Source organism: Aquarana catesbeiana, linkage group LG04, assembly GCF_042186555.1.
Source record: "Aquarana catesbeiana isolate 2022-GZ linkage group LG04, ASM4218655v1, whole genome shotgun sequence".
NCBI lineage: Eukaryota > Metazoa > Chordata > Amphibia > Anura > Ranidae > Aquarana > Aquarana catesbeiana.
The window spans coordinates 634,746,201-634,762,241 of record NC_133327.1 but is presented as its reverse complement, the minus strand read 5'-3'; the positions used below and the strand labels follow the sequence as shown (position 1 = coordinate 634,762,241).

Here is a 16,041-nt window from a genome sequence, read left to right as displayed (position 1 = left end):
GGGCCTAGTAGAACCCCAGCTCATTAGTACCCATGTTTACTAGATCCCCAGCTCATTAATATTCTCATTTAGCACATCCCCAGCTTATTAGTACCCTAGTTCAGCAGCTCTGTTGCTCAGTATTACCCCCAGCTCTGCTGATGCCCAACTCAGTAATACCCCCAGCTTTGCTGATCCCCCGCTCAGCAGTAACCTGCAGCTCTGCTGATCCCCTGCTGAGTAGTAACCCCCAGCTCTTCCAGTCCCCCGCTCAGTAGTAGTTCATAGCTCTGCTCATCCCTCACTCAGTAGTAACCCCCAGCTCTGCTGATCCTCTTGCTCTCTGATCCTCCTCTCTCTCTGGTCCCCGCTCTTATTGCTCCCATGCTGCACACCACGTGTGACATCTGCTAGTTTCTCCTGTTCCAGTCCACCAGCTCTGCTAATCCTCTGCTAAGTAGCTCTGCTAATCCTCTGCTGCTCAGTCCTCACTCTCCAGTACCGTTTACCTTCCGCTATAGCGTTCCCAAACCACGTGTGCTATCTGCTAGTTGCTCTGCTCCAGTCCTAACCCTGCTCACCTTCCTGCTGATCTACACTACACACCAGATGTAACGTGTGCAACAGACACTTCCCGGAATATATACACATGAACCGCAAGTGACTGCTGGTGATGACATCTTTCCAGTTCACTTGTTGGTTTCCCAGTGTATCCTGGAATATCTCATACCTGCAATACCTCAAAAACAAAGAAAAACAAAAGCTGCCTAAAAGTCTCTCAAAAAGCTTAAGATGCTTTAATCGAGTGTTGTCGACTTCTATGGAGGCTTTGGAGACAATTTGAAGCACCAATGAAGTGAGGTTTAATTGCTTTGCTGTGCTTCACTTCAAAAAAACACAACGTGTGAACAGGACTGCAAGGTAACTACTTTATTTAATGACAAGTGCTTTAATTAGCATTCAGAGTGCTTTAAAAGACGTGTCCAATGCCACATTTTGAAGCAAGTGTACACTTGCTTTGACTTTAACACACATGAAAGCACCTACCGCTTCAACTTGCTTTTTGATGTGTTTTTGATGCTTCAGTGATGCTTCAAAGATGCTTCAGTGATGCTTTTTTTGAAGTTTTAATGAAGCTTGGCAAATGCCCTGTGTGTGTATTGATTTTCTGTTTGTTTTAAAGAGGCCCAGAAGAACTCAATTGTACTCCTGTTTAGCAGATCTCCAGCTCATTAGTATCCCTGTTCAGCAGCTCAATGGCTTATTAGTACCCTTGTTCAGCAGATCCCTAGCTTAGTATTAGTATCTTAATTTAGCAAATCCCCTGCTCAGTAGTACCCCCAGCTCAGCTGATGCCCCACTCTGTAGTGCCACAAGCTCTGCTGATCCCCTGCTAAGTAGTAACCCCTTAGCTCTGCTGATCCCCCACTCAGTAGTAACTCCTAGCTCTGCTTATCTCCCACTCAGCAGTAACCCCTAGATCTGCTGTTCCTCTGGATTTCTCATCCTTCTCTCACTCCGGTCTCCGCACTTATTGCTCCCATGCTGCACACCACATGTGACATCCTCCATTTCTGCTGATCTTCTGCCATTCAGTTCTCACTCTCCAGTTGCGTTCACCTTCCACTATAGATTCCCAAGTTGCATCCACATGTGCCGTCTACTAGTTGCTCCACTTCAGTTTGGACCCTGCTCACCTTCCTGCTGATCCACACTGCACAGCAGATGTGACATCTGCACCAGACATTTCCAGAATATATACACATGAACCGGAAGTGACTGTTGATGACATCTTTCCAGTTCACTAGTTGGTTTCCCTGTGCATCCTGGGATATCTCCTGCAATACCTTCAAAACAAAGCACCAATAAAGCGACATGGGGTATAATTTTCGAAGTGAAGCGAAGCAAAGCAAAGCAAAGCAAACACAACATGTGAACAGGACTATAAGGTAATCATTTTATTTAGTGAAAGATGCTGTGTTTGGCATTCAAAGTGCTTTAAAAAAGCGTGTTCAATACCACATTTTGAAGCAAGTGTAGACAAGCCCTAATACGGGAGGTGTATTACTGGCCAGGACACCAGATCTAATGATTGGTAACCTGCAATATATAAAACTCTTGATTTTGAGCTTCATACCGCTTTAACCACTTCCCACAAATGGATGTACCCCTACATCCTTTGAAATTCAGTGGTTCTGGTGGTTCTACTGGGGTCATGGCTGCAGCTGTAATCATGACCCTGGTATCTTTTTTTAGAGCTGATGATGCTCTATAATGTAAAAGTGATCAAGCGTTTATGCAGCTGCCTGATCACTTTCGCATGTAGCGGAAGTTGGACCCCCCTTCTCCTTTCTGGGCTTTCCCGTTCCACCAGGCAGCCCCAGACTAAAACAAGCAGTTGGGGCAGCACACCAGAGAGACAAAGGAGGAACTCCTGTTCCCTGATCATCACAATGGCATATGAACCTGGAAGTGATGAGGATTTTCTCACTTCCGATTTCTGTTTGCTGTTAATAAGCCATTACCAATCTTGGTTTGATCAGATGCTTTTGAGGACATAGAAGAGATCTGGGATTTATATACCCCAGAAAAGACAGGAAGAGAATGCAGTACGAGCAAATAATTACAAAAATATAATGTAATTATTGGGTAGTAATGCTGCACTTATTGCAATAATATTACTAATATTGCAATAATTCAAGAGTGGATATTCATTGTATTAAAATGCCCATTGGTGACTGGTTCTCCTTATATCATATTTGGGGTTATGTGCCTATTGTTTGGGAGGTTATTTTTAGGAGTCTAGAATTTAGGTATTGGGGTTACATGTTCAGTGTTGGGGGAGATTAGTGTTAGAAGTCTAGAATTAAGTTATTGGTGTTAAGTTTTTAGTGCCTACAGGAGATAAGTGTTAAGGAAGAGGGCTACAAAACAAGGCATTGGTGTTGTGTTTAGTGTCGGTGACATTATATATGTTAAAAGAGAAGTATGGCCAAAGATTTTTGGGCTACACTTCTCATGTGGGTTACAGGAGTGCACTTACTTGTGCTCTTCTGTGAGCCAGAATCATCTAACAGCAGGCTAAAACCATTCCAGGCTTTGAAAGGATCCCAACCATATTGTCAGGATCCACCCAGATGCCTGATTGGCAGCTGTTTCAGCTTCTTATCTGGCCACTGAGAGCCTGAGCCAGTCACTCCAGCCCCCTTTCCAGCCCAGCGCTCCAGTAAGTGCTGAGACCAAAGAACTGAGCTATCAGTGGGTATATTCACCAGCATGTACTCTACTAGGCTGACAATGCTTATTATTCAGGTCAGATACAGTGTGGTCTCCCATTCACAATACTCCAAAGTCGGAATACAAGCAGCTGATCAAATGCATGTTGTGCTGATTCATTCTGCCATAGCCTCTGCAGTAAAACTGTCATGTTCATCCACATCTGGAGTGTGCGCACACCAACAGGACGTTCATAAAAGAAGTGTATATAATGTTTAAAAAGATTTTAAACTTCTCATTAAATGCAGTGAAATAATGCCCGCATGTATGAGCCATGAGAAACAATTTTTAATTTGCATTACTTTTCAGCACAGAAGGCCCATTGCCCAGAAGTAGCCCAAACGTTTGGCTGCCTGTGCCAGAAACGTACCTATGCTGTAGTCTTACTCTACATTATATTATGCTGCCATTTTAGATCTAAAAACCCTTAGCTTAGTTCTTCCTTATCCAGGCAGGAAACTCAATTTTCAGACATGAAAGATCCCAGACACTTTATATTATATTTGTAAACAGAACAGTAATTCATAATTCACGACCGTGCGCCACCGAAAATAGGGCTTGAGTAGCTCGAGGAGCCGTTTGCAAAGCTTTCTCTGGTGGCTAAGTGTCCTGTATCATTAATATCATGCCAGTGTGGGGTGCCATTGCCCTTTCTGATATCCAGGCCAGGCCGTCATTGATGGCGCAGGAGAAGTTAATGTCCTAAACATTTCAGCTTCTGAAACCATTACTTTTTAGTGGACCACAGGGAACATAAAATCAGCCTTGCATGATTAACACATGAGAGACACTTTGGTTAGATGATTGAACCATGATCCATGAACTGCGATTGCTAAACTGTGCATCTGTGACTAGGTTTCAAAAATGTAAAAACAGGAGAATCCTCTAAAGAGACCTTATTACCTATTACTCTAGGTGGCAGTTAGACAAACTGATTCTAGAAACTGATATGAATCTTTGACAAAGTAGTCTATGCTGTGTCAAATGTTGGTGAAAGAGATTTTTTTTTTCATTAAGTTTAAAGGATCAGTTTATTAACATGCTAACATTTTCTCCGAGAGTCCCCTGGGAGTGCTCAAGCCAGGGCATCCTGCTGTGCTGCCTGCCTCCCTTCAACCTATTTTCAAAACCAGAATTTACATTTTCTATTCTTCAGCTCTCAGCATTTTGTAGGCAGTCCTCCCTATGACTGGAGAGGTGCCCCTCTAGACAGTTTTAATGGGAATCTACAGTTTTTTAAATATATATTTTCTTTATTTATTCTGCGAAATACTAAAGAAAGTTTTCCTTTTACAATGGTAAGAATGAACTACTACATGTGAATATTCCATGTTTACCACGTGTGGCCAGCAGGTGTTACTATAAACCATTTTTATCTCATCAGATATGGCGCTAAGACTCACAGCAGATAATGCTATGAGAATAGGAACAAAAAAAGCCCCCATTCTCATAGCAAAGATCCTAAATGTCATCTTAAAATAAAGAAAAATATACGTAGAACATCTCTGGAATACATACACATTACCTATGTTTTATCCCTTTAAATACCATGTAGAGTACATACAAATACCTGTTAATCTGCCATGAATGCCGTTAGCTTCTAATATCTGTTGTTCACCAACAACACAGCAATTTCATGAGCTGAATGATGTTAGCCCTACCAAGTTGTCTTTTGTTAACCTACGGAAACCATTCCCCTATCCTCATCTCCCCAACATAGAGAACTGTTGTTCTGTAGTACAATATAAGAGCTGAATGGACTAATTAAACTAATTGAGATAACATGGGAAATGTGCACAGGTCACAGGGCAGCCCTGATAAGATCAATATGTTTTATTGAAAAGATATAATGAAACACTTTTAATTGTATATGTAACAGACCAAAAGACAACAAACAAGAGAAGTTCATTGCTAGGATTTACTAAGGCTGGGTTCACATTGGTACGACAAAGGTCCGACTTTGGGAGCTCACGTGTCACATGACGTGTGCAAATCAATGTTTCCCTATGAGAGCCGTCTTAAAGGGGTTGTAAACCCTGTTTTTTTTTTTTTTTAAAATAACAAACATGTCATACTTACCTCCACTGTGCAGTTTGTTTTGCACAGAGTGGCCCCACCTCTTCTGGGGTCCCCCCCGGCGGCACTGGTGGCTCCTCCCCACATCGAGTGCCCACATTGAAGAAGTCTCTCCTAAGATGGACACCCGTGCGGGCACGCTCCCAAGTCCTGCTTCTGTGTCCATTCACACAGAATGCAGGACTCGGCCCTGCCCCCCGGCACCCGCGTCATTGGATTTGATTGACAGCAGTGGAAGCCAATGGCTGCGCTGCTATCAATCTATCCAATCAGGACACGAGACACCAGCTAGAGCTGGTGTGCTCGTTCCAGGCCGGAGAAAGATCAGGGTCAGGTAAGTAAAACGGGGGCTTGAGGGGGCTGCAGCACCACAGAAGGTCTTTCACCTAAATGCATAGAATGCATATAGGTGAAAAACCATGAGGGTTTACAACCCCTTAAACTGGTCCGACACAAGTTGGTCTGACTGTGAAAATACTCCCTGCACTACTTTGGTCCGACTTTGATCCTACTTCAGATTATTGAATATCACTGAAGTCGGATCAAAGTCGGATCGCCGTCTTAACTGAACCAAATTTGGCATGCAACTTGTGCTCTGAAGATCTTGAAGGGAACCCCACGCCAAATAAAAGAAAAATAATTGCATGGGGTTCCCCCTCCAAGAGCATACTAGGCCCTTTGGTCTGGTATAGATTTTAAGGGGAACCCCCACGCCAAAAAAACGGCATGGGTCCCCCCAAAATCCATACCAGACCCTTATCCGTGCACGCAGCCCAACAGGTCAGAAAAGGGGGTGTGGACAAGCAAGCACCCCCCTAACCCATACCAGGCCACAGGCCCTCAACATAGAGAGATTGTCGCTTTGGGGCAGGACAAGGGCATCTTCCCAACAACCCTGGCTGTTGGTTGTCGGGGTCTGCGTGCAGGGTGCTTATTGGAATCTGGAAGCCCTCTTTAACAAGGAGGCCCCCAGATCCTGCCCCCCCCACCCTATGTGAATCAGTATGAGGTACATTGTATCCCTACCCATTCACCTAAACAAAAGTGTCAAAAATAAAACACAGTACACAGGTTTATAAAGTAATTTATTAAGGCAGCTCCGGCGTCTCTTCCGATTTATTCTCCCCTCTCCGGCTCTTCTGCCTCCTCTGCTGATGTCGTCTGCCTCTGCTGGTTCTTCTCCGATCTCCGCTGATGTCTTCTAGGCCTCTCCGGTTCTTCTCCCTCTGTCCGCTGTCTTCTGCCTCTGCCTGGACTCCTCTCTGTGCTATCTTCTCCCACTCTTCTTCCTCTGTTCTTCCTCTGATGTTGACTCAACGCTCTTTCCCTCTCTAATGCTAGGTGCGCGATGTGCCACTACTTATATTAGCATGGGGCGGGGTCACCGGGTGACGTCATCTGGAGGCCCTGCTCCTTATGACGTCACCGCCCATCATGCCCCAGGCGGTGCCGGTCGTTTAAGAGTCTGGTATGGATTTTGGGGAAAAAACTGTGTGGGGGGTTCCCCTTAAAATCCATACCAGACCGAAGGGTCTGGTATGGTCTGGGAGGGGGAACCCATACTTTTTTCTTTTGGCGTGGAGTTCCCCTAAAGATTCATACCAGACACAAAGTGCCTGGCATTGTCGGGATCAAAGTCGGATCCCCGTTCATTGAAGTCGGACGGATGACGGAGTTCAAGTCGCAGGGCAAAGTCGGATCCACAGTGGCACGACTGTCGTGTCGTACCAGTGTGAACCCAGCCTAAAACTGGAACACTCAGAATCTGGTGCAGCTGCGCATGGTAGCCAATCAGCTTCTTACTTCAGCTTGTTCAGTTAAGCTTTGACCATATGGCTTCACACTGGCACGACATAAGCTCTGACTTTGGGAGCACATGTCACATGACGTGCGTAAATCAATGATTCCCTATAAGAGCCGTCTTCACTGATCTGACACAAGTTGGTCTGACTTTTAAAAAGCTTCCTGCACTACTTTGGTCCGACTTTGGTCCTACTTCAGCTATTGAATATCATTAAAGTCGGATCAAAGTCGGATCCTCATCCTAACCATCTGACTTGTGACATCCGACATGGTGATTACAGCCGCAGTTAAAGGAATTTATGTCACACTGGGATTGTTTTGATTGGTCAAAGGACAAGTCAAACTATCTCAAAGTCGGAGCAAAATCTTATCTTGTTCATTCATGTCGGATGGAAGTAGGACTTAAAAAAAGACCGATGTAGGACCGATGTCGCAGGCAAAGTAGAATGACAGTCGTACAACAGTCGTCGTCGTGTCTTATCAGTGTGAACCTGGCCTAAAACCTGTAAGCTGATTGGTTTCTGTACAGAGCTGCACTCGATTTTGCATGTAAGTAAATCCCCATCCCCAGTGACTAGCAAATTAAAGAATACTTAAAGCTAATATTATTTTTTAAACTTTGGATAGAGTAAAGAATGGTTAAAACCTCTGTCAGTCCTTTTTATATGTCTGTGGCACATTGGGTTATTTTCCCTTCATTTTCCTGAGGCACAACAGAAATTGAGAGGAAAACTCTTTGACAGTTGTCACTGAAAATTATGACCCCATTGCCGGACTGGACCAAGCCAAATGCAGGAGAGGCTCCTGCCTTGGACCCTGTGGTATGGAAGGCACTGCTGCTGCCTCTCCCGCCTCTGCATTTCAATTTGTCATATTCAACTTGGGTGCCAGGGAACCGCCCCAACACTGCCCTATAGAATGATATCTCATCTCTTGTCCTGGGGGACAACAATAAAATGTTGAATTTCTCAAAACAATTTTCTTTCCCAGTGGTCACTAGGACAATTCAAAAGTGTAAGTCTAGTAGGATGCAAACAGGCTTTGCCACTTTATCCAAAGCTAAAGTTAAAAAAGACATTATTTTGGCTATATGTACACTTTTTTCTTATTAGCTGTTTTTTTCCTGTTATATTCATTGTTAACACTTACCAGGCTTACATCTGCTACATCTTCTGCCTTGAAAATCTGGCAAGCACTGGCACTGTCCATCAATTGGGTCACAGCTTGAACCTGGCAAAGTTCTAATAGGGTCACAGTCACAATTCTGACAGCCCAGTAGATTTCCAGCCGATAGATTGTAGGTATGTCTCACGCAAGCATTGCAGCGTGGCCCTGTTACAGCAGCCTTGCACAAACACTGTCCGGTTAACTTATTACAGGCCTGTGAGCCATTTATGGTGCCAGATTCATCACACTGGCATGGCAGGCAAGACATGGAGCCATTTTGTGTGGATTTGTAGTAGCCATGCCGGCATTCATTGCACTGCCTTCCTCCAACATCAGGCTGACAGACACATTGACCTGTCATAGCGTCACAAACTGTTCCAGGGATAATCCCTTCCATGTGACACTTACAGGGTTTACAACCATCAGCAGACAACCCATAATAGTTGTCAATACAGGTGTCACAGCGGAGTCCACTGACATTCTCTCTGCATTTACATTGTCCGCTGGTGGGATTGCAGAATTGATTGATGGAGCCATAAGCGTTGCACATGCATTGTGTACAGCTTTCTTCTCCTAATATGTCTTGTTTGTAGCCCAGTTTGCAGCGATCGCACAAAGGACCTGCAATGACAAAAAATATGTTTCATGGTTATTGCTCTCACTGAGGAAACATAGGGGTTGATTTACTAAAGGCAAATAGATTACGCACTCATTTTCTGTAGTGAATGTAATATGGTGAAGCTTCACTTTGTAAACAGTATTCAATCATGTGAATTTTTTTTTGTTTAACCACTTAACCACTTCAGCCCCGGAAGGATTTACCTCCTTCCTGACCGGGCCATTTTTTGCGATACGGCACTAAGTCGCTTTAACTGACAATTGCGCAGTCGTGCGACGTTGTACCCAAATAAAATTGACGTCCTTTTTTTCCCACAAATAGAGCTTTCTTTTGGTGTTATTTGATCACCTCTACGTTTTTATTTTTTGCGCTATAAACAAAAAAAGACAATTTTGAAAAAAAACAATATATTTTACTTTTTTGCTATAATAAATATCAAAAAAAAAAATTTTAAACAAATATAAAAAAAAAACATTTTTTAAAACAAATTTCTTCATCAGTTTAGGTCGATATTTACTCTTCTACATATTTTTAGTAAAAAAAATTGTAATAAGCATATATTAATTGGTTTACGCAAAAGTTATAGCGTCTACAAAATAGGGAATAGATTTACGACCTTTTTATTATTTTTTTTTTTTTTTACTAGTAATGGCAGCGATCAGCGATTTTTATCAGAACTGCGACATTGCGGCAGGAAAATCGGACACTTTTGACACTTTTTTTTGTCAGAACAGGGATTTGTGTGCTTACACACACAAATCCCCGTTCTGGCTCTTGTGCCCGCCATCGCAGATGACCGACCTTTGGCGGCGCGCGTCTGCCACGGCTCTTAACCTCCCTGGCGGTTTTCCCGAGTGTGGCTCGGGGTTAAAATTCAGTACCATTAGCGGTAACCCCGAGCCACACTTGGGATCGCATTGCAGGATCCTGGGGCGGCGTTACTTACCTTGTCCCCGGGATCCTGCGATGTCCCCCGCAGTGTCCGAGGGCTCCGTCCTCCTCCGAAGCCTCTCCGTGCCAGGCTCCGTTCCCTGCGAGCGGCGCGACGCACGGGGGCGGAGCCTGGCGGCAAATTCAAAAAACTGTCAAAATCATAACACATACAGTACTGTAATCTTACAGATTACAGTACTGTATGAAATGATTTCACATCCCTTTTGTCCCCAGTGCTCTGGCCCATGCCCTGCATGCAGTTTTACATGATATACACTGTTCTTTCTGCCTGGAAACTGGAGATTGTCCATAGCCAGGGCTGGACTGGGACAAAAATTTGGCCCTGGACTTCCTCATGACCGGCCCACTTTAAATTTGAGTGTCCCCAACAGCGTCCCCCTTTCATCAGAGTGTCCCCAACAGCATCCCCCTTACATCAGAGAGTCCCAATCAGCAGCCCACTTCACATCAGAGTCCCCATCAGAGAGTCCCCACCAGCAGCTCCCTTCACATCGGTGTGTCCCCATCAGAAGCCCTTCACATCAGAGTCCTCACCAGCAGCCCACTTCACATCAGAGTCCCCACCAGCAAACCACTTCACATTAGAGTCCCCACCAGCAGCTCCCTTCACATCGGTGTGTCCCCATCAGAAGCCCACTTCACATCAGAGTCCCCACCAGCAACCCACTTCACATCAGAGTCCCCACCAGCAACCCACTTCACATCAGAGTCCCCACCAGCAACCCACTTAACATCAGAGTCCCCACCAGCAACCCACTTCACATCAGAGTCCCCACCAGCAACCCACTTCACATCAGAGTCCCCACCAGCAACCCACTTCACATCAGAGTCCCCACCAGCAGCCCACTTCACATCAGAGTCCCCACCAGCAACCCACTTCACATCAAAGTCCCCACCAGCAGCCCACTTCACATCAGAGTCCCCAACAGCAGCCCACTTCACATCAGAGTCCCCATCAGCAGCCCCCTTCACATTAAAGAGCCCCCATCAGCAGCCCCCTTCACATCAGAGTATCCTCCCCCTCCCACGTGTACTCACAGTTTTGAAGGCAGCTTCTCATTCCTCTCTCCAGTCATGTGATAACAAGTGCTAAGGGTCGAGAGGAAGGAAAGTCTACCCTTGGTCTATCTCCCCCTGCAGGCTGGAGGGAGCAGAAAGCCTAATGCTCTCTCCAGCATATGACGGAAGCTGCTCCTCCTGACAGGAGTGAAATTGCGATCACTCACTGTCAGAGAGGAGCGGCTCCAGGACTGCACCTGACTGGCCCACTGAGCCATCGGCCCACCGGGAATCTCCCGGTAGTCCCGATGGCCAGTACATGCCTGTCCATAGCAGCCAAAAAGTGTCCCTTTACGTCAAAAGTGGCTTTAGACCAGCTAGAAAACAGCGATAATAAATTAGAACACTTGCAGAATTGAGCGATAGTGAATTGTGGGGAAATTTATTTTATTACTATTTTTTTAAATTTTTTTTAATTATTTATTTTTATTTATTATATTATAATTTATGTTTTTGTGTTTCAAACTTTATCATACCCGGGATATCTACTAGACTCTGGTTTGGACAGATTTAAGTGTGTTATTGTTAAGATTTACAGACCTACAATATAAAACGCCAAATTTCCATGCAAAATAATGGTACCGCTTTCAGCACCTAAAATCCGAAATAATCATACCGCCAGGGAGGTTAAGGAAGCCGCCATTCGGGTATGATGGTTCACCCAATGGTGCCATTCTGCCGACGTATATCAACGTGAGCCAGTCGGCGGGCGGTTAAAAAGCATTTTTTTTTTGCACTTGATTGGATCATGGAAATCAGCTGAGCTTTACCACATTTACTAAGCTCTGGGGAAAATGAGTACAACTGCACTTGATAAGTGCACATTCTATTTTCTTTTAGTAAATTCACCCCATTGTGTTGTGTAATTAAAGGTATGCTCCATTTAAAACAAAAATCCAAAAAATAAATATATAAAAAATAACTGTAATTGAACACAAGCCAATTAGGAATTTAAAGTTATTAGCTATTAGGCTTCAATCTCAAACTGTTACCAGGTGTGCCGTGTGATCAATTGGCTACAGCAGTTTCAACCATCACTAGCTCCAATTCTGGGTGAATAGGGGATTGGGTGGGGGATGGGGGGTTGGGATCAACCTTTACTATAGACCATGGGTCTTCAAACTTTCTAAACAAAGAGCCAGTTTACTGTCCTTCAGGCTTAACTGTGGTCCAGCATGGAGTAATCAATGCCCTATCTTTGGGGTCAGTGAGAGGAACTGTGCCCCATCAGTTGTGTCATTTGTAGGAATTGTGCCCCGTCATTGGGCCCCATTGTTGGTGTTACTGAAAGGAATTGTGCCCCATTATTGGTGTCATTGTGCAGGACTGTTCCCCATCATTAGTGTCATTGTGTTAGAACCTGGGACCTCTTCTGTGTCTGGCATTGATTCTTCTCACTAAGCTGGGATGCTGGACAGCTCCCTTCCTGACCTATTGCACAAACCTGCCTGATCCGTGGGGCAACACTGCCTTGTCTTGATTGTTGTTGAACCTTGAACTCCTTGCTTCTCCCATGAACTTCCTATATAGGCATACCCCACTTTTAAGTACACAATGGGACCAGAGCATGTATGTAAAACGAAAATGTACTTAAAGTGAAGCAATACCTTTTTTTACTTCTCAATGTATGTACTGCATTGCAATAGTCATTTACAGGCATAATTGATTACCTAGGCAAGCTGGCTTACCCCAAAATCAGATATGTTGTAGTCCTGGGTTCCCTCTCTGTGCTCCCCAAGTTTCTTGTCTCTGTCACTTATGGTTCTGGAGCAGTGCCATGTCAAACTGACCAAGATTCCCTCATAGACACCAATGTTAAATGTTAAAAACTGGGAGCAGTGCCATGTCAAGCTGACTAAGCTTTTCTTGCGAGGCACTTTACATACACTCACGGTGTAAGGAACCGGTGTGACCAGAAATATGTGTGGACTGCCACAGAGTATACCAAACACAGGTAAAGTGTAAATAATATAATTTATTAAAAGATAAGTGGATAACACAAAGAAAACGCACCTCAAATATAGTCAACAGTGTAACACAACCAGCGAACCAAACAGAGAAACACACAATAAATGACAGCCTAAATCAAATATATACAGAGAATGGGATAACCAGATTGTAAACGTAACAGAGCCAGGGTCATACACGGGAGATCAAGCAGAAGGAACTGGGAACAAGACAGGACAGGGAGAGGGAACTAGGAGATGGAATGAGCAGGTAGGAAGGGATCAGGCTGCAGGGTCGGGGTCTGGGTCCAGGAACAGGAGACGAGATGCAGGCTTCAGGAACACAGATCAGGGGCACATGGAGAAAATACCAAGGCAATGAGTCACAGCATGCACCAGGTTTAAATACACGTCCTACAATCAGCATCAAGTGATTCCTGATTGCAGAAGATGATGTCAGCTTCTGACTGCCGAGAGACACCCACTGGTGGACACCAGAATTGCAGCCTAAAGATCTGGGAGCTACAGTGCCACCCACAGGTTAATCCTTTCCTAACAGTCAGCCTCTGACTACTGAGAGACACCCACTGGTGGACATTTGAACTGCAGCCCATAGATCTGGGAGCCACAGTGCCACCCGCAGGTGAATCCTTTCCTGACACCCGGGTATATCCATACTCGCGAGTGTACGTAAAGCTAGGTATGCCTGTATAAGCCTTGCCTCTGCACTTCCTTTTGGCAGACTATTGTGATGTGATCCTGCATACTATTTGAGCTACTTCTTTTGCTGTTTGGAAGCGACTTTGGCTTGTGACCCCGACTAAGAAACTCTCCTCCTGCATCGACCTTGGCTTGTGACCTCGACTATGAAACTCTCCTGGAGTGACCCCAACACTGATCATTGGTCTAGCAATTCAGATTTTCCTATCTCTCACAGACCTGAGAACTGAGCTTGCCTGATGTTGTCATCCATTGTTCTCCACCCATTACAGGTATTCTCCTAACACATTGATAGGAATTGTGCCCCTTCATTGGTGTCAGTGAATTAAATTGTGCCCCAGATAAAAGCAAGCAAAGGGCCGCAACTGCCCCCGGGGTCACAGATTGGAGACCACTGCTATAGACAGATGTGTGTCTGTAAAATCATGAGCATGTGCCTACTCTAGGCGCTATTTCTCCTTTCTACCATCTTAAATCACCTAGAGTAAGTGAAGGACAGGTAGTTTACACAAAAGTTTTGCATCTTTCCACCCTTCCTACCTACTTATACATTATAAAAAAGCCAAACGCTGATGGAGATTGAACAACCAAATCACTGCCCCATAACACAGAATACTCCTGTGTAGTCAAAAGCATATGAAAGGATTCTTCCATTCAAATACTTTTTTGAAGTGTCATATACAAACCCTGAAGGGTCCCATTTTCACAGTACAGACACTTGAAGTATGTCTTTACATTAATAGAGAGACCATTCCCTGCCAGAAACATCAGTTTATATATGACACCTCGGTAAAGTATTTGAATAGAAGATCCATTTCATATGAAGGCAAGATTTTTTTTCATAATACAAACCGCAAGGATCTATCAGGCATGCCAAATCACAAAATACTGTACATAAAATTCATGCCAGACTCCTATCTAGAATAAGGGTCAGATATGGATATTAAGAGGGAACCTATGTGTTTTCTTCAATTTTGCTGCAGGAGTTAGGACATATGGCCTCGGGGACACCATCTCTGACACCATTGGCATGTAATGTGAGGGACTCCCTAATGCTTGTTATACAGATGGTGGGTCTGTATCTGTATACTAGACCTTTTCTCTTGTCTGTTTCTTTGAGTTTCTTTTGGCCATTTTATGGTCACAGTCCACCTTTCTTTTGTATGCCTTGTTCCAGCAAGGCACTCTGCCCCTATGTTGATGGGGACAAGGTCTTTATACCCACATCCCTGGCTTGAGTCACAAAACAAAATGTGAATAGTAAATAAAAAACACACACTGTTGAAAAAGTATTTTATTAAAAAAAACAAAAAACAGAGTGCGCATGCGCGTGGAGCCGGAGCAGGTCATGAACTAGCCGAGCTCCGTAAACCCCGATCCACAAGCAGCTAAAATCAGCCAGAAGGGACGCTCGGATCGCCTCCGGACCGACAGCCCAGAGCCCGGGAGCGGATCATGAGGCGGGGGACAGCGGGGAACTCTAAAAAAGGGAAAAAAAATGGCGCAACAACCCTGCTCTACATGTGCCCAGCAGCAGTCTTCCCAAGCCAAGATGGCGGCGGAGAGGGAGAACGGCCCACACGGCGGTGGTTTCATTACGAACCGACAAACACCAACGGCCGGTAAGGTGCAGGGGAAAGGGGAGGAAGAATGGGGTAGCCCTCAGATCCAGCAGCAAGCCCCCCAGAAGGCACCACAATCAGATCAGAGAGCACAGGAAAAAAAAGGCGCCCAAACACAGCAGCCATGGCCCTCCCTCCCTCACCCAGATAGCACCAGAGCTGAGAACAGCAGGACAAGGCAGTCTACAGTTTCAGCGAGCAGCCTACTCCCATCCAGAGACATCCATGGATGGTTCAGGACGTGACCCCTTCTCATCCCAGGAGGAATCCCTGACCCCCCGAGAAGCCAGGCCACAGATGTCCCCCCTATCGAGCTCCCCTGACAGGGCAGCATATAATATCTCTCCTGCCTCCTCCACAGACAGACAAATGGCAGAATTAGCAGAGATAGCGCTGAATCAAAACAGCTCAATACAGCTACAACCACCCGAGCCTACCGCCTATTCAGGAGATGCGGTCCTGTTAGCTAGGTTTTCCGCGCTCCTGCAACAGGAACTGTCCAAAGCATGCACAATCATCACCACCGGGATAAAAGATGACTTTCAAAATATAGGTGAGAGGCTAGACACAATAGAATCCAAAATGGATGGCACTGTAAAAAAGAGTCAATCAAAACACCAGAATGATATCCTCACTACAAGATCAACTAGAACAAGCGAATGCGAAGATCGAGGATTTGGAAAACAGATCAAGGAGGTATAACTTCTGCGTGCGTGGCCTTCCGGAGTCAGTGAGTGATCTACAAGATGCCATACATTCCTTGATGAAAGATTTAATTCCTGATATTGCTACCCACCAGTTGGAATTGGACAGAGTCCAC

General features: G+C 44.9%; 1 protein-coding gene across 1 annotated transcript in view; it reads right to left on the bottom strand.

Annotated features, from left to right (window-relative positions):
* Positions 1-16,041, bottom strand: part of USH2A (usherin) — a 1,400,924-nt gene that overhangs the window by 1,126,006 nt on the left and 258,877 nt on the right. The window contains exon 13 of the mRNA XM_073628975.1: positions 8,284-8,922. Within this exon, the coding sequence (XP_073485076.1) occupies positions 8,284-8,922 (639 nt within the window). The remainder of the gene's footprint in view (positions 1-8,283; positions 8,923-16,041) is intronic.